General features: G+C 36.6%; 4 protein-coding genes across 11 annotated transcripts in view; 2 read left to right on the forward strand and 2 right to left on the reverse strand.

The window, feature by feature from the left end:
* LOC100121106 (chloride channel protein 2) overlaps positions 1 to 2151 on the forward strand; it is a 36559-nt gene extending 34408 nt beyond the window's left edge. For all 6 annotated transcript variants that reach the window (XR_004345204.1, XM_031925488.2, XM_001604642.6 and 3 more), the window contains one exon: positions 7 to 2151. Coding sequence is in view for 5 of the 6 variants with exons in the window: in XM_031925488.2 (XP_031781348.1) it covers positions 7 to 225 (219 nt within the window). In the remaining variant the exon portion in view is untranslated. The remainder of the gene's footprint in view (positions 1 to 6) is intronic.
* LOC100121134 (carotenoid isomerooxygenase) lies at positions 1229 to 23602 on the reverse strand. Of its 2 annotated transcripts, none has more exons than XM_008212908.4 (10): positions 23410 to 23602; positions 6219 to 6484; positions 4705 to 4851; positions 4457 to 4601; positions 4159 to 4309; positions 3842 to 4071; positions 3583 to 3765; positions 3069 to 3488; positions 2899 to 2997; positions 1229 to 2777 (listed from the first exon to the last, which is right to left on the reverse strand). In XM_008212908.4, the coding sequence occupies exons 1-10, from the start codon at positions 23560 to 23562 to the stop codon at positions 2601 to 2603; spliced, it is 1971 nt and encodes a 656-aa protein (XP_008211130.1). In that variant the 5' UTR covers positions 23563 to 23602; the 3' UTR covers positions 1229 to 2600. The 2 variants fall into 2 exon arrangements, with proteins under 2 accessions (XP_008211130.1, XP_001604720.2); XM_001604670.6 differs by lacking the exon at positions 23410 to 23602 and adding an exon at positions 6599 to 7087 and having other exon boundaries at positions 1232 to 2777.
* LOC116738647 lies at positions 7224 to 9476 on the reverse strand. The gene is made up of 3 exons (XM_032601594.1): positions 9311 to 9476; positions 9086 to 9218; positions 7224 to 8985 (listed from the first exon to the last, which is right to left on the reverse strand). Exons 1-3 carry the CDS (start codon positions 9313 to 9315, stop codon positions 8674 to 8676), a joined length of 450 nt encoding a protein of 149 aa, XP_032457485.1. The 5' UTR covers positions 9316 to 9476; the 3' UTR covers positions 7224 to 8673.
* Positions 16793 to 27349, forward strand: LOC100121156 (facilitated trehalose transporter Tret1). 2 transcript variants are annotated; one of them, XM_016982402.3, is made up of 3 exons: positions 16793 to 17110; positions 24973 to 25259; positions 25350 to 27349. In XM_016982402.3, exons 1-3 carry the CDS (start codon positions 17028 to 17030, stop codon positions 26624 to 26626), a joined length of 1647 nt encoding a protein of 548 aa, XP_016837891.1. In that variant the 5' UTR covers positions 16793 to 17027; the 3' UTR covers positions 26627 to 27349. The 2 variants fall into 2 exon arrangements, with proteins under 2 accessions (XP_016837891.1, XP_001604742.4); XM_001604692.6 differs by lacking the exon at positions 16793 to 17110 and adding an exon at positions 19963 to 20544.
* The last annotated feature ends 65 nt before the right edge of the window (positions 27350 to 27414 follow it).

Below are 27414 nucleotides of genomic sequence, written 5' to 3' on the forward strand. Positions count from 1 at the left end.
GCACAGCTTCGCAAAGCGATAGAAGACGCAAACGCCGGTATCCTGCCAACGCAGTACAGCGCTGATAACACGCACCCAACGGTCTCCGAGTTGAGTCTGGCCAGAAGCAGCGATGCCAACTCCAGCATTACCGACACGACCAAGAGTCCCGGCACGAACGCGAGCCTAGCCCATCAGTCTAATTCCATGAATTCCGACGACACGGAAAAGATTGACAAAGTCTGAGCACCGCCGGAATGTTGATGGAGCTTAGTACGTTTATCCCGATATATATCATAAATCCATTGTGATAGTTGCATCGTCCCCTTTGACGACGCGACCCTGAACCTACTGCAGCCAGAGATTTTATTCAATTCTCATTTAATGCAAATCGTGAGGGTATAACAATGAAATGCGCGAAAGGCTGATGGCATTCGCATTTGATTCTTTTGTTTCCTATACTTTTCGTCGTGGTACTTGTGTAGCTGTACGATTTTGTTATGTAGAATTTTTATCATGCCAGTGGACATTGATCAGTTTAATTATCAATTGTAATGAATATATATTTACGTCTTTAATTGTTATATATTTTACCGATTCATGTACGAAGCCGAAGCTGAAATGTTTTTCTATGTTTGTAATTCAATTTTAATTACGCTATACTGTCAAAAGCTAATGTCAACAAAGCGGCGACTTGAAAAAATTGCATTCTGGACTGATAGCTAGAAATGTCAATTTTATTTTTCATATAGTAAAAGCCTATAGGGGCCTCGATAAGGGCTGTACTTAATTAAGTAAAATAAGACAAATAATTAGATAATAGCTCTAAAGATATCATTTCAACAGAATAAAATGGAATGCCATCGGCATCGTGTGGCCATCACGTATCGAATAATTACAGTGAATATGGTTTTGTAGTTCGAGTTAGCGATATTTTTTGCTCGTCGCGAGAGCAACATGAATAATCGACTCATATGCATCTTGTTAAATTGCAACCTCGCCATCGCGTACGATAAATTTCGTCACAAATTTCCACACGGAGATAATTAAGTAGTTAAAAGCGAACAAATGATAACATTTTATATTAGTCGATCACTCAATAACAGCATATAATGTAAAAATATGCCTGTGAATATGTCGTAGACGCATAACAACAATATTAGTTTGGTAGTTTGGAGTCTGATAATAATCTGCAAAAAGAAATATTTTTACTCAAAGGGACTCATTGTTTAAATAACTCAATTTAGCATACTTCAATCACTATGAATAAATTTATTATGGATTCTCACTCCAATCAAACATATTGCTAATGTTCTGTAAAATTAGTTTAAATTAAAGAATTCTCTCAATGCTCGCATCGATCTCATATAAAGTTGTTACTGTCTTTATCATCCTACATTAAAATGCAGATACAAGATATTTAAAACAAAATAACATTTTTTTTGAAATTAGATTTAAATACATCGCACAACATTGAGTATGAATCCATTAATTTTAAGAATCAAGAAAGTTTGTAAATCAATCAAAGAATATGCTATAATATTGTTCTTGAAACATATAAGACGGTATGATATGTGATGTTTTGTATTCTTCAAACACTCTGAATCATCATTTCTATGCATCAAATGCATTACCATAAAGCTTTGATGTGATTGAACAAAAAAAAAAAAAAAAAAAAAAATAGAAGTTGTAAGTTCTACCATTATATATGTACATATATTGGGGATATAAATATTGCTTTAATATGAATGAGTTTCCTATACGATATAAGACGTAATTCCTTAATCACCGTTTTTGTATGAGTAAACTCTATAACATAAACTCTTATACAAAACATGAGATGCTCTTATACAAAAATGTTTATTCCAACTCTTTTAAAGAAAATGTGTGACGCTGATTTACGTATCAATATGACCATTATGTAGTTATAGCACATTAAATTGGATTTATTTTGTATGCGTGTGCGCGCGCGTCTTACATTCCACACAAAAAATGAAGAATGAGTTCAGTAGATTTGTAAATATCTTCGTGAGTTATGAAATAATGTTTAAGAATCAAGCAAATGCGATGCTTTTTCTTATTATTACTTGTAAATAATCTGTATTGTAAGAAGAATGAAAACCAGTAATTTATTATATTTCTTTGGAAATAAAATCTATTATATAAAAATAAGTTATTGTGTTATGTAAAATACAAAATCTGTTGATTGCACATTCATAAACTATCGTGACTTGCACGCGTAAGATATAATATTTCGGTTTATTGATTAATTTTATTTGTTCTATCATTGACATACCTATAATTCTTTAACAATAGAAGCCAATGTTTTAATTAATACTCATATATTATTTTTATTTATAATAAACATCATTAAAGTTATTAAATGTTATTAGTTACAAAAATATAAATATTATGTGTTTTATATTCAAGTGTGTGAACAAAAGAACATATAAAATTTAAAAAAACTCATAGAAAACCCTACTATATCGATTATTATTTATAATCATCATTACTAAATTAATTGATAAAAATTCCAAAAATAGCTGGATAAAACATCTATTAATCGAATGAGTTCACTGTAGAAAAATATAATGTTCGTAGTTTTTAAAATCAACATTGATTTATGAAATGACATTGCTAAACCAGCCGTGCAGACATTTTGGCACCGGACCAGGAGTATCAAAGGTGACGCGAGCGATCTCCTCGAAGGTAGCTGCATTTAAAACTAAAAGTCCGACTTCTGTTTCGCGCTCTTGACCCCAGACAAGTGCGCTAAGAACAACACCGTCATCCTCGTTCTACAAAAAATAAAATAAAAAATTACGCTTCATTAGATGAAACTCACGTATACAAATGATACTATAAAACCAAATTTTGTATCAATATTATCAATGCATTACAGTTAGTATATTTAATTACCTTTCCACTTGGATCAGGTACAAAAATTGGCTCACTAGGATAGACTCCTTTTTCGCACCAAATTTTTTTTGTTTTGTGTTTGGTGTCTACCTTTATCACCTGTAAATGTTGGTTCATAAAGTTAATTCAATAGTGATTTAAATCTAGAATTCAAGAAAAATAAAACTTACTGATCCCGGATTTTCAATATCGACATCACTTGATATGGCATAAAAATATCTATACTCGTTGCCAAGATTTGAATCGTTGTTTATACGAGGTGTTTCACACCCTAGATCGCAAAGCAACTCTGGTTTAACAAAAATATTGCCATTTGGTAAACGGAATGCAGCTGCTTTTCTTTGATGCAAATTTTCGTACTTATTGCTGTCGTGAGTACTATTATTATTTTCATCCAATTCTCTTCTTTTGTTCATTAATTTTTTGTCATCTAATCTGTCGTTGAAAGTATCGGGTCTTTGGTACGCATTATTAATTTTGACTAGATTAACATCAGGAGAAGTATTTTGCGCAGGCTCGTTTAGAGGCAAAATGAATCGAAGTGGTCTTCCACGAAAGAGTTTTGAATAATCTGGATTTTTATGCATGCTCTGTAAGAATTTACAAGCGTTTAAAAATGAAGGTGCTCATTCAGGAAGTAATAAATATAAACGGCGCAAGAAAGGCAGTTTAGTTTCTAAATACCTGCATAGCATCGACGTACATACAGTCTAACATTTTAGCATCGCGGTAGCAGCACAAGTCCAAAACAACATAATTACCATCGCGAGTCTCATATTGGTTAATCATGTGGAGATAAAAAAAGGCCTCGGCAATGAAGGTTTTCTCAACTTTTCCAGAATCACGAGAAATCAGATGAATACGAGTCTGGAAATCAAGGAATATTATTTGTAAGGATATATTTTTCAATATCTACGAGAATTTTTATAACTTATGACATTACATTTTCATTTTCGTGCCACTTTAAGCAGGTGCACATAGGTTCATTTTTTATTTGACATGCTACCATGGACATCAGTGCTATGGCTAATGGCTGTTCAACAATAATAAAATAATTTTGGGTTATTCCAAAAGTATGCATGTAGGATGGATTGAATATCCATCTTGAAGGAATGGTTGAAACGATTTCTGCTTGTTCGAACATCGTCAGTTTTCGTTTTTTTGCTCTATTGTCTAATAATCATAAATTGATATTATTTTAATATTTTGTATCATTGATCGCGATTATTTTTACAGCGCGGACGAAGTATTATTACGTACCATCTGTAAAAATATTTGGGGTAAATTTAATAATGTTGTAAGCTGGTCCTCTCTTTGTTATACTCATTCCTAAGTTATAAACAGTACCGTCACTCATCACATGCGGGTGCGATGTATGACTTACGATGTTAACAAAATTTGCTACATTAACCTGGGCAAACAATTCATTTACGTTATGAATAAATCTTATAATTATACCTATTAGATAATCAACAAATAAGATGTTTATAAGAAAACCATACAACCCAAGATAAAAAAAGATATAACTTCAAGATTAAAATGTATTAAGAATAATTACCTTGCGTAAGGTTTCCAAAGATTTTGGATCAATACGATGTATAACAGGCGATTCAGTAAATGTATAATACTCATCGCCAAATGGGTAAACTGATATCATCGAATTGTCTGACATATTTTCGGCTGGATTAAACGCTGCGGATACTCTAAAATATTTCAAAATTAGCTTTATTCCTGGGGACATTTTTTAGAAACAAACTTCTTCTACATAGATAGTATTGAGGACTTTTATCAAGAAATATGAGTCACCTTTCAAATATACTTTGGCAAGGATCCGGCACAGCTTTAGTACCAAACTCCGTGATGACAATTCTTTTTGCGGCATGATTTTTCTTGTAGACATCCGTTTGAATGAAACGTCTCTGATACGTTACACTGCCATTATTTATCTCGAACCTAGAAATTTGTGTTAATACCAAAACATTTATAACAAAAAAGTTTAAAGTTGATGCTTATTTTGATAGCTTTAAGTTACAATGATATATGGTGAATTCTACAGAAGATAGTAGATTACGGTCCTAGAGAGGAAAAAACTTGGGCAGTCCATATCTCGCGTAAATACACGAGATATGGGCTGTTCAATTCTCCTCCCTTGGTGCGTATACTATTTTTCTTCACACCAGCACCGAAAATGCAAATTTCTCTCCAGGCGTCCGGGAGGAAAATTGTACTTTCGGTGCAGATGTGGAGAAAAATGTATCACGGTAGAATGAAAGAACGGGAATACAGCTATAATTTGAAAAATGCGTCGAAAATGCTTGATTTGGTCAAAAGTTACGCATGATTGAAAATGCGGAAAAATCATGAATATTGCAGGATTTTTCGAAGTCAAGAAATTTTTATCTTTTTTTATGATTTTTCCGTATTTTCAATTATGCGTAACTTTGGACTAAATCAAGCGCATTTTTTCGAATTAAAGCTGTTTTCCCGTTCTTTCGTTCTACCGTAATACATTTTCTGTTTGTGCCCTTATGCATTAGGTAAATGCCGTTGAACAATGGCTATTTTTCGATAAATTTAATGGGTCTATGAAACAGTGTCACAAGGCATTTGTTCAGTGTTGGAACGTGATTCCGCATTATTTTAAATATGTACGATTAGAAAATAAGTGGTACCAGTCGCGTGCCCCAACAATTTTTTTTCGCCATTTTGGCAACCAAAAAAGTGTATTTTATTATTCCCCATATGCCGTTCAAAAATGGCTAGTTTTTGATGAATTTGAGTGGCTGAGAAAATAGTCTCACAAGGCACTTTTTCAAGTTTAGAACGTGCTTTTGAATTGTTTTAAACATGTATAATTAGAAAATAAGTAGTCCGGGGACCGGGTGCGTACGCCAACAATTTTTTTCGACGTTTCTGAAGCCAAGAAATTATATTTTTTGTGTAGAATATATTCCTCATGTAATTAAGGTTGAAAATATTTTAAAAATATTTCTGCAGTATCAGGTTAAAAGAATAGTATATTACGATACGAGTGCGCGAAGTAGGTAATTTTCGCACGAGCGCATTTTATCGTCCGATGTAACGAGGGTGACAAAAAAGCGAGTGTGATGATCACCTATACGCACGAGCATCGTATACTATTTTTCGACACGAGTGTGCGAATCTTTGTTCTTAGCAGATGAGCATGCGCGAAATGCAGAGTTTCGCGCATTCGTGTGAAAATCAGGCATTTTGCGCACGCTACGCAACTAGGAGAAATTGAATTTCGCACACAGTGTCAAAAAAAAAAACATTTTTTTCAGCATAAATAAACTCTCTACCTGTGAAGAAGAGCAGAACTATCAAACAGATGATCAAATCTGTACTCGCCGACTTTAAGACTTCCAGGTCCATTTCGCAAAAGAGAGCCTTTTAACCAATCAGGAACACTTCCGGAAATTTTTCCAGTAATCGGTTCTATTACTTCGTGCTCGCACGAACGCATCCACACCGATGTATCGACATTTGGATAGAAATTGACGTAATCATCGATCGCGTTATGCTTGCTGTTGAAGACACCGGTCGATGATTTTGAATCATCTTCCTTCTGGAATCAAAAAGGTTCACATGTTTTAAATTTCTATGTTGCATCATGTTTATTGGTTTACACGTTATAACATTTCTTATTTATAGGTGCTCGATTTATTTTCATATAACTCACTCTAAAAATAGTGGTTTTAGAAGATTTTAATTTTGGAGTATTTTCATTCAATAAGTTTTCGATGATATTTAATTTCGAAACGTTAAGATCGTAACTTGAATATGATCTCTTGTAGATATTCATTATTTTATACTTATTGAAAATTTTACGCGAAAAATACGTTAAATAGCAATTAATCTTCTATTATATTAAATCTTTCGATTAACTAATTTTGTATGAGCAAAGAGCGAGAAATCCACGGTGAAACGAAAGTCACATCGTTATTAGTTTCATCATATTAATACATGGCACTAGTCTTCGTCAAGTGTATTTTCCTCGTTTAACTCAATTTCATCTTCGTCGACTCTTAAAATCGCGGTTAGTATTTGTTGAACACGCTTGTGGGTGAAATCCATCATTCATCCAACACTCTTGAATAGCGAATGCCGTTTGACTGGTTCACTCTTGACCTTAAAAGGCGACGCTAGTAATCACTTTAGAGCCGCAGACGTTCCGCTGAAACCTTACCGAACCGCTAGCACGTGGAATTGTTTAGGCTTCTTATCTGTGTAGAAGTGACATACGTGGAAAAGTATAACGTGATCGTATATCTAGTATATTCGGAGGTCAGATAATATTGATCGTGCTCTTGTCTATTTTTCAAGAACAGTACAAATCTATACTCAACCACTATCTTCCAAACTGCATGGATACTGCATTACACATTTTATAAATTCAGTATACGGATTATAATGACATAGAGAGACTATAATGAAGAGTAAGGTATACCTATTGCGTGAACTTTATCGTGTGATGTATTGTTGCAATATAAAACTAATGCATCTATATAATTTCAATATTTGTGACCTTAGTTCACGAGTCAATAATTCTTATTTTATCAAACAGATATTATAAAAGCACTGCCAATAAGTCATTGACACTTGGCTTCCTACTAATCGAATATTTGTTATTATTTTAATGTTAAAAGTATTCTACAGTTTCTAGTATACGAGGCTTCAATTTTTAAGTCAATTATCTTTTTCTCTACGTGTTCACTGAATTGTTCAGCTAACCAATGAAATATTAATTTAGCGGCATCAAGTATAGTTAACTCTTATTATTATAAACGGCTGAAACTTTTTGCTCTGAAATATAAAAGATTATTACGCAACGTACGCGATTGTGTAAGAGGTTTTAAAATAAATAAGTAGTTTTAATCTTAGTTATAATTTTATATTTTGTACTCAGGATCCCCGATGATTGGCTGTTCATTTCCGCGCGCGATCTTTGTATAGGCATTAATTTTTAATGCCTACACAAAGCCTTTGTGTGTATGTGTGTGTGTGTGTGTGTGTGTGTGTGTGTGTGTGTGTGTGTGTGACGATCAACATAATACTGCTAGTTAGATCTTAGTTTTATAATTCTTTTTTTTTCAGTTTTAACCAAGTCCATGGCCCTACCCGAGTAGAAATTTAATCCGGCCGCCGGGACTAAATGTAACTGGCATGTAACCTGGTAAATGTCTGGGCCGGATCTGGCCGGGTCCAGCCATACTGCTGCCGGACTGTACCCGGAACATCGCAGTAAGACTCTGTCAAACCCATGATAGACCGAGCAAACATAACCTCAAAAATGTGATTTTTATTGGTGTTCGATATTTTCTCTTACTTCCAATATTCGTAGTTTAACTTAATATACATAATTGAAAATCGCATTGCAAATCTTTGAGGAGGTAAAAACTTTGAAGACAAACTATGCTTTCGTTTGTTTATAAGATTTGATACACGCCGCAATACGAAATTTACTTTTTACGGCACCGTATCCGGCCCAGAAGCCAGCCATGTTACGTGCCGTAAAATCTCGCGTGTTATTTTTGACCGTAATTCGTTTTCCAGACTTCGGATCCGGCGCGGACCCTACCCGGAAGTATCATTTCTACTCGGGTAAGGATGTGTATTCTTCTTTCAAGTAAATATCTTCCAGGTGCACAGAAAATTATTAATCAAGAATTAAACCCATATTATCTTGAACAGTTTCTTTCTTTCAAAGTAAATTAAGCTGCTGGCTTTTTAATATATTCTATTAGCACGCTGTATCTATCCAAATAGTTTGGGCTGTTCTGATAATTCGTTGCCTTGCGTCAGAAATGCATATTCGAAATTCGATACTTCGCGCAAAAGATCCTCTTTGTATTTTTTTCCTTTTATATCCTTTTCAAAACTATCCAAAAACATAAATCTTGATATATTTTTTTGCTTACTTTTTACGATTTCCCAATTTTTAAAAATACAAGTTCTTTTTCGACTACAACAGTGTAGGACCTCAAAACCCGATCCTTGGATCATTTTCTTTAATGCTGTTCCTGCGTCGTCGTGATTTTGGAAGTAAGGTACAAAGTTTAAATAATCCTATCAACATGGAAATTTGATTGATTATTAGACTATATTAAGTAATACTATTATATAATTCCATGCATTATAATGAATTCAAACATGTTTCATGATCTACCTCCATATAAGCCTGGTATTTTGGATAGTCGTACAGTTTTGGATACGTTTCGAAAATTACATGGTTTGCTACAAATAATATCAAAGCTTGTCCTCCCGGTCGTAATAGTTTATAAATATTTTCGAAGGCTTGCCTATATAAATGCCAAAAAAAAGATTATTGTCAATTACATCTTTATGGCCGTCCAACTTTCAACTTAAGGAATAACGATTATTCTCCTCATACCTCATACCGAAGTGGCGTCGAATCGAGTGACTCTCCTTCGAACTTCGAGTAACGACTACTCGAAAGAATAGAATCAGTTCCGCAAGAGGAACTGTGCATGAATCTTTCTTTGATATGTATAGACAATTTATTGACAAAAAATCGTTATTTTTGTTACTTTTGCTTATAACTTTTAGACTAATGAAGTCATCTTAGCGTTCGCCATAAAGCCGATACGATAGCAGAGAATAAAAATATTCATAAATAATGAGAATGGAAAACCTAATAAAATGAGTATTATAACTAAAAGAATAAAATGTTATCTATCCTCTTTAAAAAAGTGATACCGGAAAATTGAAGCCGAAAATCGATTGGTTGATTCTGATGAATCGAGAAATGTGATTGGTTAATGGCAGCGCCTGTATAGCTACCCGAGTAGCAGTTTTTTTTAATTTTTTAATTGCTGCTCATTAATGTTTATAACCGTGGGAGCGAGTGAGAAAGATTATGGTGCCGCAGGAGATTTTTCAGCATGCGTGGATATACGTGTTCTCTCACTCGCACTGATAACAGAATTTCGTAATTTCGTTCGTTTTTATAAAATAAAGCGATGCTGAAAGTTTGAACAAGTTTTAGCGAAGTTAAAATATACAAAATCAATTAACGTGCATTCTTACTGACTGATTGATCAAAGGACAAAATTAATAGATCTCTTTTATGACAGCGTGAATAATTATTTTAGAAAAGAATTAATGACCTTGAATAACAAAATACTTATTGGAATATTTTTAATTCATACATACAACGACGTTTTACATTGAAATTCCAGTTGAAGACAGGTTACGTAACTGGTATTTGAGGCCTATTATATTCTTGGTTATACCAAAAAAAGTCTACATACTCGTCTTTAAAAAAAGATAAATGCAGTAGTTAGTTATGCCATATGCATAACACCGATTGTGCGATTTTTTTTCGAATGTATAAAAGTCTGAGAAGCAGGCGTGCAAATTGTGCAGCATATTACGGCAGAATCATTCGTATATACTGCAGTGCACTTCGTGCAGTATCGAACACACGTCACTAGCATGCGTTAGTCACGTGCTAAACGCGACAGTCAGCGCCGAGTGTATATGATATAGCATCGCACGAGCATAACAAATAAGAACAGTAAAATTGAATTAGTCGTCTTATCCATTAAGGTTTTCCAGGCGCCTTTTGATACCCTTGTTTTTCTCCAGAATGCAGCAGAGCCATCAATGTACGCGCATATTCCAATGTTTTATTGTCAATAAACGAAATCATGATTTTATTTTTATTTTTGCATGTGATGCGCTCTTAAGAATTCTTTATCAATGCTTTTCGCTTATACGTTTTCGATTTTATTGAAATTAAAAATTTTATTGAGTGTCTCTGTACATAAAGATATTCCGTTTATACTATTAACAGGCTTGCTTAAATTCAATCATGTTGAACGATGATGGATTTTCGATTAAAGCCAATAGCAAAAATTGTTGTTCCTAGTTTTGGCTGCTGTGCAGATGATACACTTGTAAAGAGATGGTGTTCTCGTATTTATCTATTAAATGTCCCTGAACAGAATTTCTACCGTAGTTGAATGCTTGCTCTATTTCTCGTTTATTTTTTCTTGAAATTGACGCGGTGAAAAAAAACTAAGTGATCTTTGTTGTTTACAAGTGTTGCTGTATTTTTATCTTCGTACCAAGCATCTAAGAGACTAAAAATAGTTAAAGATGAGCGAAGCTTTCATGGAGCTGTCGCTCAACAGTTTTATACGACCTATTAATATGATACGATCTACATCAATTTATACCACTACGAGAACACTGTAAATTATAAACACACAATCCCATTTCGAAATTGTACTTAAGTTTTTAGTTTTCAGCTATTTGATTACAAAACCAAACTTACTTAAAAGTTAAGAGGTAGATAGCTTTAAATATTTAGTTCAGAATTGTATGCAAGCTGATTTAGGTTGTTCCCAATAATACTTGTTTTTAAATTAACGAACGGATATTTTGTCCCAATAGGCCAGTGTATATTTTGAACTTAATTGTCTTTTTTTAACTTAATTGAGCAAATTATGATTTTCACCTATCGCTAAGATGTCAACAAACTCGACAAACTGTGATTTTACACTTAGTGCATCACATTTCAGAATTTTTCGAAGTGATAAATGAATATTCCAATATTATGTTCTTGTTTATAACAACGGAACCAATTAGCCACTTGTCGAAAATTTTATTTTTATATTTCTGGATAAACATAGGAAAATATTTTCCGCTTATGATAGCCTATTTTGGATGTAATAGTTTTGCAGCAGATCGAAAGGAAACTCATTATACTGTTTATTTTAATTTTGAAATGGAACTATTTATTGCGTAACTCAATCAATACCATACAGTTTATAGTTATAAATGTTATTGCATTGTTTGGACGCATGTTTGCTATTAAACTTTTATTTGCATACATTTTTACAATCGAAGCGGCACTTCAAAGAGATTACAAATTGCGCGTGATAACAAAGAATTAGTCGGGTACCCGATTGTTTCGTTATTATCTAAATAGTAGCAATACTATACTTTTATTTTTATACATTTTTAATTACATTATAAATGTATAATAACTCATATCATAAGTAATTATATCTTGGCGTGCTCAGAATTGCAGGTTATAATTTTAACTGTTTATTATTTACAATTTCATATAATTTGATTGCATTGTAAACAAAGCTGGTATTACTCGTACATAAAAAACATGATGTAATAAAGAAATGTGTAATATAGTTAAATATTTAATTAAATCACTTTTTATGCCGACTTCTTTAATAAATGGTGGAGATACAGGTTCGCTCGTAAGGTGTAGTTGACAACTTTTACAGCACAAAATTGGACTTGACCTGCTTTGATGTGCATACCTAATGTAGTCATTACTTCATTCTCAATGCTTTGAGGCAATGCTATAACAAAAAGTTTTCTCTTAAATTTCAATAACGTTTGTATAAAGAATGCACACCGATGCATAAGACATGTTGAATTTCAAATATCATTTAACTAAGTTCTATGTGTAGAAAATTATGGTTTGTGTTTTATTTTATTGTATTTAAAGAATACGGAACTTTCTACAATCATGCGATGAAGATAAAATTATATAGTTTTCTTGCTCCACAATCATATATTTTCTTGATCTTCGATATATTCTTTTTACAACAGAAAAACTTCAGAATGTCGGACTTCTACATTATCGTTAATCGTTGAAGATAGCAGTACCAGTAAATAAATATCACTTCTATCGTCCACGATTCCCTTTCATGCACAAAGTTCCTTTATGTATACTGATAAACGTCAATGTTCCCGAATGCCCATAAGATAAAGCGTATTTTGACGCGGTTGTGCGATTCCTGCTTTTATCAAGCCTCACGTGGTTTGTGACATAACACGAATCTTAGTTTGCATTTCTAGAGTCACATAACTTTCACCGTGCTAGTCTATACAATGTAACTTAATTTTGTACAACTTAGTTTTCATTTTTTTTTGACCGATAGCAATATAAACTATTAGGTATAATCTTATCGCATACAAAGAAATCTGAAAATTACATAGATACATTTTTTAATTTGTCTAAGTATTTCTAAATAATTTTATCTTATAAAAGACTGAAAATTCTGAAAAAGTTCAACATACAAATTTTCAATTGTAAGAATCACACTCGAATCAGCATTGAACGTATATCTACTCGATTAAAATTTTTAAGGCGCCGTATAGTCTCCCCTGACCGACTCTGACTGACGCATCTGTTTGCAAATGCAGATCATGTCATACCAAGTACATGTGAGAGTTTCAAATACGGATAGCCAGATTAACCTTTACTATATTATAAAGTATAGTTTGAAATCTGCTACTAATCTATTTACAATTTCGAACTTTTTTTGGTATCGTCATTTACTATACATCAGAGTATTGTGATTGATACAGTAACTTTTTAAAAACCTGATTCAGTAAAATCGTGGTTTGCTTGCAGTCCTTGTTCTTCATATTCCATGCAATCAAAATTTTGCTTAAATATAGAACACAATGTATGAAAATGTCTACGAGTTCTTTTCAGTTTTTTATTATCTGCATCTACGCAAATATTTCATAACTCTTATGATACATGCAATCTAGCTTAAAACTTGCAAAGACAATTGAATTTCATCTTGGTATAATGTACGAACGTATTTTTCCGCTCATTGAAAACCCGTTCGACTAGTGTTCTCATTGATGCTTGATTAACCTTAAGTTTACAGAAGTTAGGTAACTGCTTGCACTCATCAACTCTTTCAAACACAATCTACAATGACTTTGCGACTAATTCTTAAAGGTCGCGTAATAATCATTATTTATTTTGATTATCCTAATCAAGTTCAACGTATAATATCATAATCACAGTTACTTATTACTCTTGAAGGCACTGAATAGACCCATCCACAGAGAAATTAAAAGTTACGCTTCGAAAAATTTGCTTTATTATTTATAAATACAGAGTGTTAACATCAAATTAACTTTCATTACAATGTCTGTGACAGGCCAACATGGCCAACAGGCCACCGCGGAAGTAAGCTTCATTCGTAATTATTTCTCAACTACGTCGCACTAAAGTGGCAGTTTGTGATGTGACACACAATTGTTAGTTTAACGAATGATTCACCCACTAAACTATCCATTTCAGTTTTTAGATGATTTTTACTTCTTTTGCTTGAATGCGACAAAAGGTGTTTTACTTTTATACAAATATAGATGAATGCGTGGAAGACAAAGAAGACGAACCCAATACGTTTGTCGGTCGATACTCATCAGCTGTATGTTACGTATGTAATTAACAGACTGCAGATTCCCGTTACTTTACCAGTGAGAAGGGATATAATATGCTATAGACCTAAGTATGGTGTAAAATTGAACTGTAGGATCGTATAGTTTCAGTCACTAACGGCAGCAAAAGATCGTAAAGTCTGGAGTCGAAAATTTTGCATTTGTTTTAATTTTCTTAGGAATATACTAAAACAAGAACTTCAATGAGTTTTAGTCATTTTTTGTGTGTAAATGAAAGTAAGTTGAACTTTGATCTACACAACAATGTATTTTGATTTTTCGAAAAATGCTCAAGTATTACTGATAACGTTTTTTGTCAAGTAATGCATCATCATCTGAATCCGTCACGAGATACTCATCAGACAAATTTGTAATTAAAAAATTAATCGCCAGATTAATCAGACTCATCTCAAATATTGGCCTGCCTACGATTTTAATTGGGTCGTTACGAAAGCTTGTCTATAAAATTTATAACTCAAAGTCACTGTCGAAAGACAATTGACTCAAGCCTAAAGAAAATATTTCAGTTGCGTACTTCTTTGTAAATAAAAAGTCTCTCTTTTCTTTAAGATTTCTTGAATTCGATTATTTTGTTTAATGATCATCACCTTTACTTGTACGTACGAAACGATAAAGTAGAAACAAAGACATATCTGGAATATAATAAAAATGATATTATTTAGCGTTTTTTTTTTTAACAAGTACAAAAGTCGTTGATGTTAGTTTTTAAGTCGGAAATTTCTGAATTGATGTACCTATTAATTTTTCAGAAAATAATATTTAGTTTTTTCATTTCAGATACAGCGATAATTCATACTTATTCGTCCTGATCACATAAACACAGGTCTTTGAGTACGTCGACCATAGCAAACTATGCCTATTGCTATCTGCGCATACGTTAGTTTTTAATACTCGAATTATTACGTTGATTGTATATGAGCAGCGTTTCTAAAGCTCAGTATACAATCGACGTACTATCTCTCATGTCTGATTAGCTCTCGATCAATACAAACTGTGAATAATGATCCCACAAGTCAATAAGTTTTGAAATACACAAAGTTCTCTAGCAGACATTGTCTCCGCGTGCGCTTCTGTAAAAATAAAAAAAGTAAAAAAATGCGATTAGCCAACATCAACAAGTCAATATATGAAAAATATGTTTCACAGATAATCAAGACCAGCGAAGATATAAGCATATAGGCCAAGCAATAGAGCTTCAAATGATTGATTTTTTGACATAAAACCTACTTGCAAACCGCCTATACCATCACGTGCAGGACAGTCCATAGTTTATTCCCACTGTGTTTCCTGTTGTGTCCCATTTGTTAATTTTTTATAAACAATTATTATCAAAAAATCGCGTTTTTTTTCGTTTTTATTATTATAAAATGTAAACTATTGAAGCAATGTTAATAGTGTCAATGGATGAATTGTAGAGAATTGAATTACGACGAGAATGAGAGGTGGATCGACTCGATTGGACAATTAGAACCGGAGAAAACCCAGAAAAACCAGAAAATGTAGCGTTTTCTTAAAACATTCATAACTCTGCCATTTTTTAATATTAAGAACTGAAATTTTGCACAGTAGTAGCTATTCATGTCTACTTTATGTGTGAAAAACCTGGGCTCTGTCGGATTAGTAGTTTTTGCACAATCCCCGTTTGAATTTTTTTTGCAATATTTTCGCGGAGGGCTGGATGCGTTTGAGCTCGTCCGACTGAAATTTAGAAAACGGATTTGGAAAGTAGACGTGAACAGCAACAAAACGTCTATTCTGATTTTTCAATAAAACACGTTTAAGTGGGTGAAACGCTATTGCGAACATGAGCAAAAACGGCCGAGCGCGCGAGAGCGGTCGAGTGGTGGGGGGACGGTCCGGGGCTGAGGGGAAATGTATATATAGTAATACGCGCGCGCTGCGCGCAACTTATAATTCTTTTCAATTAATTATCTCAGCGTCTACTGCTGATATTTGATTGATTTTTTTTTATGTTAGGGTATCGGAAACTGAAGAATTCGATTCTTGACTCAGATTTTATGAGTGATGAAAGAATAAGCAGATATTCCATGCGCACTGCCACGAAGATACGTGTTACAATTTAGTAATAAATAATGATGTCATTATTTCGGAAGATGATTGTACATCCGAGGATGAGCTGATTCTTCAGTTTCCGATACCCTAACATCCGACAGATCCCAGGTTTTGCACACATAAAGTAGACATGAATAGCTACTACTGTGCAAAATTTCAGTTCTTAATATTAAAAATTCTCGTCGTAATTCAATTCTCTACAATTCATCCATTGACACTATTAACATTGCTTCAATAGTTTACATTTTATAATAAAAAAACGAAAAAAAACGCGATTTTTTGATAATAATTGTTTATAAAAAATTAACAAATGACGTTTTCGAGTAGGAAACATAGTGGGAATAAACCATCGACTGTCCTGCACGTGATGGTATAGGCGGTTTGCAAGTAAGTTTTATGTCAAGGATATCTCTCTATTGCTTGGCCTAATAGAGCACGTCTGTTTCGCGCAAGAGCTCAGTGTGAAAAAAGAGCGCCTCGAGTCTGCAGCCGCAATAAATAAATAAAATAAGTACACAGAGAGGAAGTCACGCGCTCTCACATACATCGGAGCCACAGAGCGCAGCAGCATCGCTTCGAGTAATATGACTCGTTCTCTGTGGATACAGAGCAGAAGAAAAAAAACTGGAAGCACATGACTTGACTCCGATAGTAAAGACTCGTGACGGTGGCCCGATAAGGGCAGGGAAACAATTTAATCGCGACGTCCGTTTGACTCGAAACTAAGCGCTTCTTACACATATGCTCCGGGCGCTGGCAGAGAGTCGTGGAGCGCCAAGATGCCCGGTCCCAGGAACTACGAGACCTTTAATCGGCCCAGTACCTCCAGCTCTAGCAACGAGTCCATCTACCAAATAGCTCGGTGAGTGTCCATTGCACACATTTTTTATAATCGCGATTGTCGTATTCGTAACGAAGAAAAATAAATATCAGCAGTCGATGCGCGAGCGTCTGAAGATTGGTGGTCAGTGCGGCCCGCTCGAGGCCGATCTCTGGCTTAGAAGAGCCAGACTGACGGAAGGAGGATAGGCAAATCACGAGTTCCGTCTGAACTGATAAGCCGGCGTAAGACAGGGATGGTCGAGCCGATAGCGCGTGCTCTCTCTCCCTCTCGGCGATTAGCGACAAACACCTCCTATTACGAGAAGTTTGCACGCGGGATCTCGCGTCTTTCTCTGGAAATCGAGTCGTGAGGTCTTATCGAAGCAGCCGATAAGTGTGTTGCACGTGAAAATCCCTTGTTTATCCGTTGGCATGGACTGAAGCGTGTGTAAATTTTTTCTCTTTGCCGCTACTCTCAAGTGCCTCATGTGTGATTCACCGAAAGCCCAGATATTTCAAGTTTCGCGATCACGAGACCGCGCACATACGTACGAGCTCGCAGATTTTGGAAGACGAGATAAAATTTCTTTCGCGACACACGCGCCCACTTTGATCCTTGCTCCGGATAATAAGTATATAAATACATGATGTACTTTGGAATATAGTCGAGTGACTTGTACGACATTGTCGTCGATATCTTATACTCGAGATTTAGATTGTTCGGACGTATGAAAAAGGCGGGTATAGATAATTATAATCACGAGGAGTTTTGAACGTTTGAGCATTATCGTCGTATTGCTGGTTACGAAAACTCGAAACGAACGAACGGTGTTTCCGCGGTACGATAGAAATTATTTTTCTGTGTTTTTTAGGAATATACCCGATCTGTGACGTAAATGGGGGTTCTTGGGGAAGATTTCATGTGAATAAGTACGCGTATGATTGCACTGATTGATGAGTGTAGTGTAAATTTGCACATCTATTGTCCCGAGGTTCTTTCGGAACCAAGACGAGCAGTCTCTTTGTATAATGTAGTATGGCAACTTGATGTCATCGTGTAAACAGAAGAATGAAACAAACATTCTGATTATTTCGGAACAATAGAGCACTAAAAATCTCTATTAAGGCCGATGGGTATTATTTTCATTCTCTTGCATGTTTATATATGTTGTGACAGACTTATACTGTACAATACCGCATCTTCTAACGGATGTTAAACCTCTCTGAAATAATCTTTCTTATTCAGATTTATATAACCGTGTTTTTTTAAAACTGAATATAATAATATTTGCTAAACCGTCTATTTTGATAAAATAATGTATGAAATACAGGGATCCAATGACAGAAGAATTCGCTGTCTTATCTTTCCTTAACCACAAATCATCAGTCAAAGTCACGATTTTCAAAAACAAATGTTTTGACAAATGATCCAATATTTTTACCTTAAAATGTGAAGACTTGCCGAACTGCAGTCAGGACAAAAATAAGCGCTTGTATATATACAAGAAACATGATAAATAAATAGGAAACGCTTAGAAACTGGCATTAATATGGAGCAAATATATTGCATTGTATAATCATATACAAATGCATTTAAATAAAAAATTGATCGCAATCAATACATCAGTATAAAGATGGTATATTGGTGTAGATTATCGTTTTCAAAACTTCAAAAGTATTTTGAATATTACCTTATCGTCAGAACGTGTGCCGGTAATAATAACACAATGGCATTGAAAGAAAAATAGTTGAAGCGTGCCTAGAATTATCAGGTTTTAAATTTTCTATATTTCTAATTTAACGAGAAAAAAATTCTGAAGCAACTGACTTATGTAATCATTAGTGGATGAAGGAGCATTTGCATACAAAGATAATCTAAAATTCATTCAATACAAATTTCTAATAATATGCGGTAAAAACGTGAAACCCCAAATTCTTAGAAATATATATCTAATTCTGAAGAATTTTGTGAGGTCGATGACTCCATAAGAGAGCTAAATATATAAGGGGTCTGGTATGTATAAACGTCATCAGTTGGTGTCCATGTGTACCGCTGTATCTTCCCACAACAAACACATTCAACTTGTCTATTACACAAAGGCGCTGAACGGTCAAAACAGTCGTAAAAATGAACCGTATCTGAAACATCAAGTTCACTCGCTCGCTGTAAAATATCGCGATGAGGAGCGAAAAATACGCGCCAAGTAACTAAGTCCCACGAAACTGCAAATACATCTGTAACGCATCATTAGATTACCAGGCAGAAGCAGGATACAGTCCCAATAACAGTCTTCCTGGAATGACACGTGAAGAAACCATCTTTTGCTTTTCTTTCACGTTATATGGGCCGCTTTTTTCAAAAACAAGCGCCGCGGCCAATAAGCGTGCGCTTCGGTAATGAATAATGAATGCGGCTAAAACATTTAGAAACACCCCTCCAGTTTGTTTAGTTAGATTAATTTTGGAAACAATTTCTCTGTTTGGATATGGCGTGTATAAGAACGCAGCACAAACGCATTTCAAGCTGACTCTTGCAGAATAGTATGCAATGCAAGCTCACCAAACTAATATTTTTATAAAACAATATAGAAAGACCGGTGAAGGGTAGTAAAAAATAGCCAACAAATCCTTGACGTTTCTACCGTGGGAAATCTCTAAAAATGACCTCTCGGTAGCATCATCGCAGACTATCGTCGTCTCTCCCACAGCATCAGCCGTACATCCACCGCGGCTTCAAGCCCGCGTGCACACATATCCATGGATTACATCATATCTCGAGCTCTCTCGGCTAAATTCGCGTGTGTACACAATTCGTCGGCGCGCTTCTTTTCCCCTACTTTTCAGCGCGCTCGTGCGCCTCATCGCTCAACGCGTTCGCCAAAAGATCGGTTTATATATAAAAGCTCGGCTCGCGTGCAGCACGTACACAGAAAAGCGGGCGGCCGCGCGTTGCGTCGCCGCATACAGCGAGATATACTCGCGCGACAAAGGAAGAAAGAAATCCGGTGCAGGCCGTGATACAAAGAGATAAGCCAGAGAAAGAGAGAGGGATAGAGAGCCCACAACGACGACGTATAAGATGGACCATCAGTCAGACCATCAGCGCCGCGGGAAAACTTAGACAGCTCGGCGCTGATCAGTTTGTGCATCAGGCGAAAGAAGCGTGCGATGAGATTATTCCCGTCGGCGACACTCGCCACAGCACGTGCTCGAGCAGCCTACTACACCACTCCTCCTACAGCAGCAGCTAATATTGCTCGCGGACACGAGACTGCGAGTGGAAAGAGTGAGTGCGACCAATGATTTCGGCGTGGAGAGTCGCGGACGACGCGCGAATGTCGTAGACTCGCGGAGGAGTTTTGCTGCTGGCGAATCGGACGAACCTATTGTGATTTTGAGACTGTGATGATTTGACTTAGTAGATTTTTACCGTAAGAAATATTCCACGAGGACTGCACGCTGCGCAATGTCTGAGTGAGTACTTTTTTCCATCCTGTACAAGTGTTCGCGAGTGACATCATTTTTTTTCTCAAGGATGGCTCGGTTTTGCATTTTAAAAATAGGAGTAGCTTGAACTAAAATTTAGAACGCGCGCGAGCGAACGTTTGCAAACTTTCGTTGACCCGGTTTTTTCAATGAGTTCGCGGATAAACATCAGCGGACCGCATCTGGCTTGGGTTTTATAAAAAAACTCTGAAATTTTTAAAAATACATTTTATCGGGGATTTATCGCGAAGAAAAATATCACGAGAGTAAAAACGCTCTACAAAAAAAATTCCAAACCGAAGCGAAATGATGCGTGCTTGTTGCGAAATAGTGAAAAAACGAATTTTTTATGATCGCGATTCGTTAAAATAGAATATAGCAATGTGAAGGTCGTTGTACCTTGTGGCCAATTTCCACGTGGCAATCAATAAGATTGCGTCACGGCTCTGCCAAAACTAAGTAGGGCTTCAAAAACAATTAAAAGTGATAAAAAATAAACTCTTCGAGCGTGGTCGCACGTGTTGAAAATATCTATACTGACGTTAAGAATAGTCAAAATTATTGCCAGTTGAACGATATAAACCGGCCAATTTCATCATAATTATTAAACTAATTTGGAAAAGAAAAAAATTGGATCAACATTCGTCATGAACCGGGTTCGGCTAAATGATTCAAGTATTGCCGAGTCTGATCATTTTATTTTTCCATGTACAAGCATAATGGACTCTCTGAATTTAGTATCTTTTCCAGTCTACTTTATATACACTGAAACCAGTATACGCATGTGTTTCACGCGTTTGGAATGATTCATGTAGTTGGTCGAGATACTGTAATCGTCCACAACAAGCGCTGTAGCCATACGATTCCACCAGCTTGTATAGAATTGTCGCGATGTCGCGAATATGCTGTATTGACGCGGAAGAAAAATTTCCGTGACCACTGAGTTATTGGTAAACACGTCGGTAAATAATTTCAAGTTTTAGCCTTGGGCAGTTTTTTCACCAAAAAAAAATTTCCTCATTACACGGCGCTTCATGTAAAAGTGTATAACATGAAAATAATATTTTAAAATAATATTTGATCATTAATGACTTACGTTGAAAAAAAAAGTATAAGAGCTGCATGTTCGTTGTTCGGAAATTGTTAAAAAATGTTCTTTGTTTTGTTTCGTTGAAATTCCGCAGGTGAAATCAATCACCTTTGTTATTCGCACAGCGTTTCACGATCGGTATGTTTTTTTCCGATGAGCGTTGACAAATCGAAAGAAAATTTTCATAATACGATGTACTTATTATGCAGACAAGCTCGGCAATTCAGTTCGCGTATCTTCATAACGCATATCCTTCGAAAAAATATTTTCTTGTCTCACTATAAATTTGATGATATAGAAGGTGAAATATAGCGATGAAAAAAAGAATTATACGACTACATTTTCTAATTATTGCCTGCTTTTATTATTCGCTAAACTCGTTTTTATCTACTCGACGCTTAATGCGCTAAATAGCGCATCGCAAACGTATATAGTCGTGCTCTTACATAGACACTATTACCTGTTGAAGATAACGATCGTATGTATTTGCAGTTTGTGATGCAATTAACTTATTATTATTCCTTTCCTGATCGACGACGCAAGTAAATGATTGACGGATGATCTGCGTTCAAAAGTCGGACACGCGCTTGCTTTATATAGTCAAAGTACTATATATCATACCCATTAAGATATAAAATTGAAAAATAATTAGAAAAAAAAATGTTTAAATTAAAAATGCGATTAGGCAATATCGTTTACTTATACCCGTGTTAACACTCAGTTTTACATATTATACATTTATTGAAGTTTAATGAACTTCAATAACCGAATGAATGTAATTTAGGATTTTCGTGCTTCTCTACAATTAAGCGAAGAGTTTTCTCATCAGCTCGTTATGTAAACGCATGCTCCTATCGAGAAAATCTTCGCTGGAAACAAAGTATGGAGAAACTCTTATTGCATAATATCGATTTGTCTCTTTTTTCATAATCACTTCTATAACAGAATCTTTAATACTAACAGCTACTCGGATAATTTTTAAATCCTTAAGCTCTATAAGAAGCTATTGCTTCCTCTTCCTGAAGCGAACGTATATAGTGCATAGAGCCTATGCTATACTGCAATAATTTACCGTCAATTAAGCAATAACGACTTTCCTCAAAGCTTCACGGTCCATTTTTATTCTCTCCTTACGACAAGCGCATGAGCTTTGCGCGCCGGCTTATCTTGACATTGTGTATATAGCTATATACGAAATTAGAAATCTAATTTAAGCTCGGGCTCAAAACTGCGCTTGTCATTAAAGCCGCATGTGTGCAGCCTTGGCGGGGTTTTCAAATCCGTATGAGTAAAGTATAGTTTTCTTGCGCCAAAACCTTTATCTCGAATGATTCACATATACATATATTTACATGCCGCTCTTTGTTGAGCGCTGCACTTACTCACCCAGCGACTGGACTTTCTTTCGTCGACTCTTCCAGCGCACTTCGGCTATATACATATATTACAATATCGCGATGCCGAGCCGACAACATTTGCATTTGTTTATGTTGAGAGAACGAAGTGCGCGGAAAGAGAAAAAAAGCTTCAAACATTTATCGCCGATTTTATTCAGTCCTGCGCTCGAGATACGATCGTAAAAAAAATCTTCGGCACATGCGAAGGCGCTGGTTTTATCTAAAATAATTCAATGAAAACAATAACAACCTAACCAAACAAATCGTGCTAATGAACGCGCTCGTCTTTGCCAGAACTGCGACGTTCGATAATCGCCAACAACAACAATCGTTATGCGAAAAAGTGACACAAACACAGAAGCTTACCGGGAAAATACTGGAAATTCGTCTGTCAGCAATAAACTTTCCATCAGTTCGCGCAGCGCGAAAAAGCGAACGACGCAGAATCCAGTTGACACGAATCACGACCATGGCAACTAGACTTGAAAGAGAAGAAGCGGCGAACGATCGCAGAGTCATGATTTTGCGAGAGTCGAGCAGGGCGGACTAACACTATATTATTTCCTTATAGTATAGCAGTATACAGCTGATGCGGTCGGCAGTAGGTGTCGCCTCTGACAAATGCGCCGATATACAAAATTTGAAATTTAAATGTCCGCGATTTTTATGATTGTATTCAATGCGCGACCTTGATGGTCATTTATAAAATTAAAAAGCGGTTAATTATATTTGCCGAGAACGGCAGTGTGGACCTTGGGTCGGGTATCTAAATAATTTTTCAGATAGCACGGCTGTAAATTGTAAAAATTATTGAGGATTTCTATTTAAAATAAGAAGCTCTGTCTAATTCACAATAAACTTCGCAATAAACGCTTGAGATGGTCCAGTCTGGTTGTATTTTTGAACTGTTGTAATGAACATAACTATAATCTATCTTCTCGCGTAAGCGAAGTCGAGAGATAACGAATGAACATTTATTTCAACACAATTACCTGTTTGTTATTGGAAAGAAAAATTAACACGTCAGTACAGCAGACAGTCGCACGAAATTGCAAACAAAGAACTACAATCACGAGGAAACACGATAACAGAACTATAATCACGGAAACGAAGCCTGAATACTTCGGTACCTTATCGACGGTTATTTTTGTTATGCAGCGCATGCTTCAGAAATAGCTAGATTTGCTATATAGTGGAGTTAGATATGTGCAAAACGAAACAGACGCGCTCGCGCGCCCATTGACGGTGGCGTGCCTGCCGCGTGTTTATCTCATTAATTCGTACTCGAGGAGAAACTTCGCGACTTTGAAATTTAGATACTCATGAATTTGATTTTCTTCCGAGATAGCTGGTATTTATGATTGGCAGGTTGTTTAGCAAGCTGTTAACAGATTTCGAACAAAATTTTTATCGCTTTATAAACCAAACTCAATTTCGACAGCAGCATTGTTTATTTTTATAAGGTCAGTAGGTCCCTGCCTCGGCTGCGACTTCCTACATCAATGGATAAACGCTTCTGATTATTTTTGAAATTATTGTTTTTCAAACGTCGAAAGTGATGTATAACAGCGCGTTATTTTTAAGCGCAAAGCACTTGTTTTTCAGAAATACCTGCTCGTAGCAAAAAAAAACTCGTGCATACTTATACGTTTTACGATTGTAAACACTTGCACGTGAAGCTACGAAGGCATTCTCGCGACTCGAGCGCGATAAGGCAATAAGAAATTGATTTGCAATAACGCAGCAGCGTAGATCCACGTGCTCGCTTCAAAAACAGAAAAATTACGACGACGCCGATGGAAAGTTTGCGATTGAATTTCTTTTCTACGACTCTTTTTACATTCGATTACTTACGCGTGTCGCTTTGCGACGATACGTGACAATTTTTTGCTCAGTTCGTAACGTTATCTCTGTTTGTTTTTGTTGCAGGAAAAATTCAGTGGTGCTCGATGCAGAGAAAGCCGCTCTCTTTGACCAGAACTGCAATGCGACGAAGATACAGCTGGCCTCGACGAATGGCATCATCGACAAGAACGACGCCCCCGAGAGGAAGAAGCGAAAAGGCAGCCCGTACAGGCAGATCCTGGCTGCCTTGGTCGCGCAGCTCGGGACCGTCAACACCGGAATGGTTTTCGCCTACTCCGCCATAGCCATTCCCCAGCTGAAGGCCAACGACAGCGCCATACCCATCGACGATTCGCAACAGTCCTGGATAGGTATAGGATGCTTGTCTCGATCGCTATTCCGTATAGGTATCTCTATTGCAAAGTAGCCTGGAGTAATAATCACCGATGTTTGAATTACAGCGAGCATGTCGGCGATCGGTACGCCGATCGGCTGTCTCTTCACTGGTTACCTGATGGACGTGCTCGGTCGCAAGTACTCGCTCATAGTGACCGAGATCCCGGCCCTGCTCGGCTGGATTCTCATCTTCTACGCCTCGGACGTGCGGATGATCTACGCTGGACGCTTCTTCACGGGTCTAGGCTCTGGCATGGTCGGAGCCCCGGCTCGGGTCTACACGAGCGAGGTGACCCAGCCACATCTGCGGGGCACGCTCACGGCCATCGCTAGTGTCGGGGTCAGCACGGGCGTCCTCGTCGAGTACACGCTCGGCGCCGTGCTCAACTGGAAGACCGTAGCCGGCATCAGCGCCATCGTCCCCGCGGCTGCCGTCGTCCTCATGTTCCTCTTCCCCGAGACGCCGTCCTACCTGATCTCCGTGAACAAGCAGCAGGAAGCGCGCGAGTCCCTGCAGAAGTTCCGCAGCACCTCGTACGACCTCAACGAGGAGATGGACACCCTGGTGAACTTTTCCAACAAGAACAACCTCAAGAGGCTCACCGGCCTGAGAGAGATTCTCAAGGCACTCGTCCAGCCGAACGCGCTCAAGCCGTTTGCGTTGCTCTTCCTCTACTTCCTCATCTACCAGTGGACGGGAACTAACGCCGTGACCTTCTACGCGGTGGACATCATCGCCGACTCCGGTATCAAGCTGAACAAGTACTTGGTCGCGGTCCTGCTGGGTGTCGTGCGGCTGGCCTCGACCATCGCCGCCTGCATCGCATGCCGGAGATTCGGTCGTCGGCCCATGACCTTCATCTCGTCGATCGGTTGCGGCGTGGCCATGCTCAGCTTTGGCTCCTACGTCAGCTTCAAGGACCAGCTGTCGAATTACTCCTGGATCCCGGTGGTCTGCATCATGGGCTACACGATCGCGTGCACTCTCGGATTTCTTGTCATCCCCTGGATCATGATCGGCGAGATTTATCCGGTGCAGATCCGTGGGCTCGCCGGTGGCCTCACAACCATGAGTACACACTTCTTCGTCTTCACCGTCGTTAAGACGTACCCAATGCTCGTGTCGAGTCTCAGCCAGCAGGGCGTGTACTTCCTCTACGGGACTATCTCGATCGTCGGCACTATATACTTCTACATCTGCCTGCCGGAGACGAAGAACAAGACGCTCCAGGAGATTGAGGACTACTTCTCGGGCAGAAACAACAACCTGCATACCGGAAGAATCGCTGTTAGCAAGCCAAAGATTTTGGAAGTCAAAAAGGGCCAGACGCTTCCTACGTGATATAATAGTAGTTATACCTACTCCGTGGATAAAAAAATTATGCACACCAGATGACCAGTTTTCTTGTACGAATTTTAATAATACAGTGTACGACGATGATCATTGATCAATCTGAATGAGAAATTTAGCTCTTAAGCAATGGATTATGTTAGTTGAACTGCTTATTTGTGCGAGCGTAAAAAGTATATAATTGCAATAACTGTCACTCGATGATATTAAAAGTGAGTTATTGCGCAGTGGGCATTGATTCCTCGTTTTTTTAATCTTTGAAGCAAATTACTTTCCAATCGATTGGTGCATTATAGGAAAACAGTTATAGTACGATAGAGTCCCACTGTTGGCGAATGCACAAAGTTTTAAAGTTTTGTTTTTTTCTTTCAGTTTTCATTTGAAAACTTTTCTTCTGTTGCATAAGAAACTAGTACAATCCAAATTATGCTTCTATATCTCTAGAGTAATAGTATTATTTCCTATACAAGAAGCTTTTATATTTAGAAACTGTACGAATAAAAGATATATTTATTATAAATGCTTTTATATTGTATTTGTATCCTTACGCAGTATATGCAAAAGTCTTACTGCTAATAAATAATTAACAAAAAATGGAAATTTTGTACAAAAATGTAATGAAATTGAATCATAACTGTAAATAGTAGAATTTAAGTACAAAAGCACTTGTTACTTATTTTTGTAAAAAGTCAAGTAAACTACGTGTAATGCCAAGCTGTTTGTATACAAATTAATTTACCTTTTCCTTTTTGCTGGTACATAAACTTGATTTAGACAAA

The sequence above is a fragment of the Nasonia vitripennis genome (assembly GCF_009193385.2).
Source record: "Nasonia vitripennis strain AsymCx chromosome 2 unlocalized genomic scaffold, Nvit_psr_1.1 chr2_random0010, whole genome shotgun sequence".
Taxonomy (NCBI): domain Eukaryota; kingdom Metazoa; phylum Arthropoda; class Insecta; order Hymenoptera; family Pteromalidae; genus Nasonia; species Nasonia vitripennis.

Excerpts from the sequence above, each read along its gene's own strand:
- LOC116738647 (XM_032601594.1), bottom strand. Across the intron at positions 8,986-9,085 it reads AATACCAGGCTTATATGGAG|GATTATTTAAACTTTGTACC; the intron begins GTAGATCATGAA and ends CCATGTTGATAG.
- LOC100121156 (XM_016982402.3), top strand. The coding sequence starts at position 17,028 with ATGCCCGGTCCCAGGAACTACGAGACCTTTAATCGGCCCAGTACCTCC. Across the intron at positions 17,111-24,972 it reads TCCATCTACCAAATAGCTCG|GAAAAATTCAGTGGTGCTCG; the intron begins GTGAGTGTCCAT and ends TTTTTGTTGCAG. Across the intron at positions 25,260-25,349 it reads TTCGCAACAGTCCTGGATAG|CGAGCATGTCGGCGATCGGT; the intron begins GTATAGGATGCT and ends TTTGAATTACAG.
- LOC100121134 (XM_008212908.4), bottom strand. The coding sequence starts at position 23,562 with ATGACTCTGCGATCGTTCGCCGCTTCTTCTCTTTCAAGTCTAGTTGCC. Across the intron at positions 6,485-23,409 it reads GAATTTCCAGTATTTTCCCG|AAGGAAGATGATTCAAAATC; the intron begins GTAAGCTTCTGT and ends TTTTGATTCCAG. Across the intron at positions 3,766-3,841 it reads AGTGGCACGAAAATGAAAAT|ACTCGTATTCATCTGATTTC; the intron begins GTAATGTCATAA and ends CTTGATTTCCAG.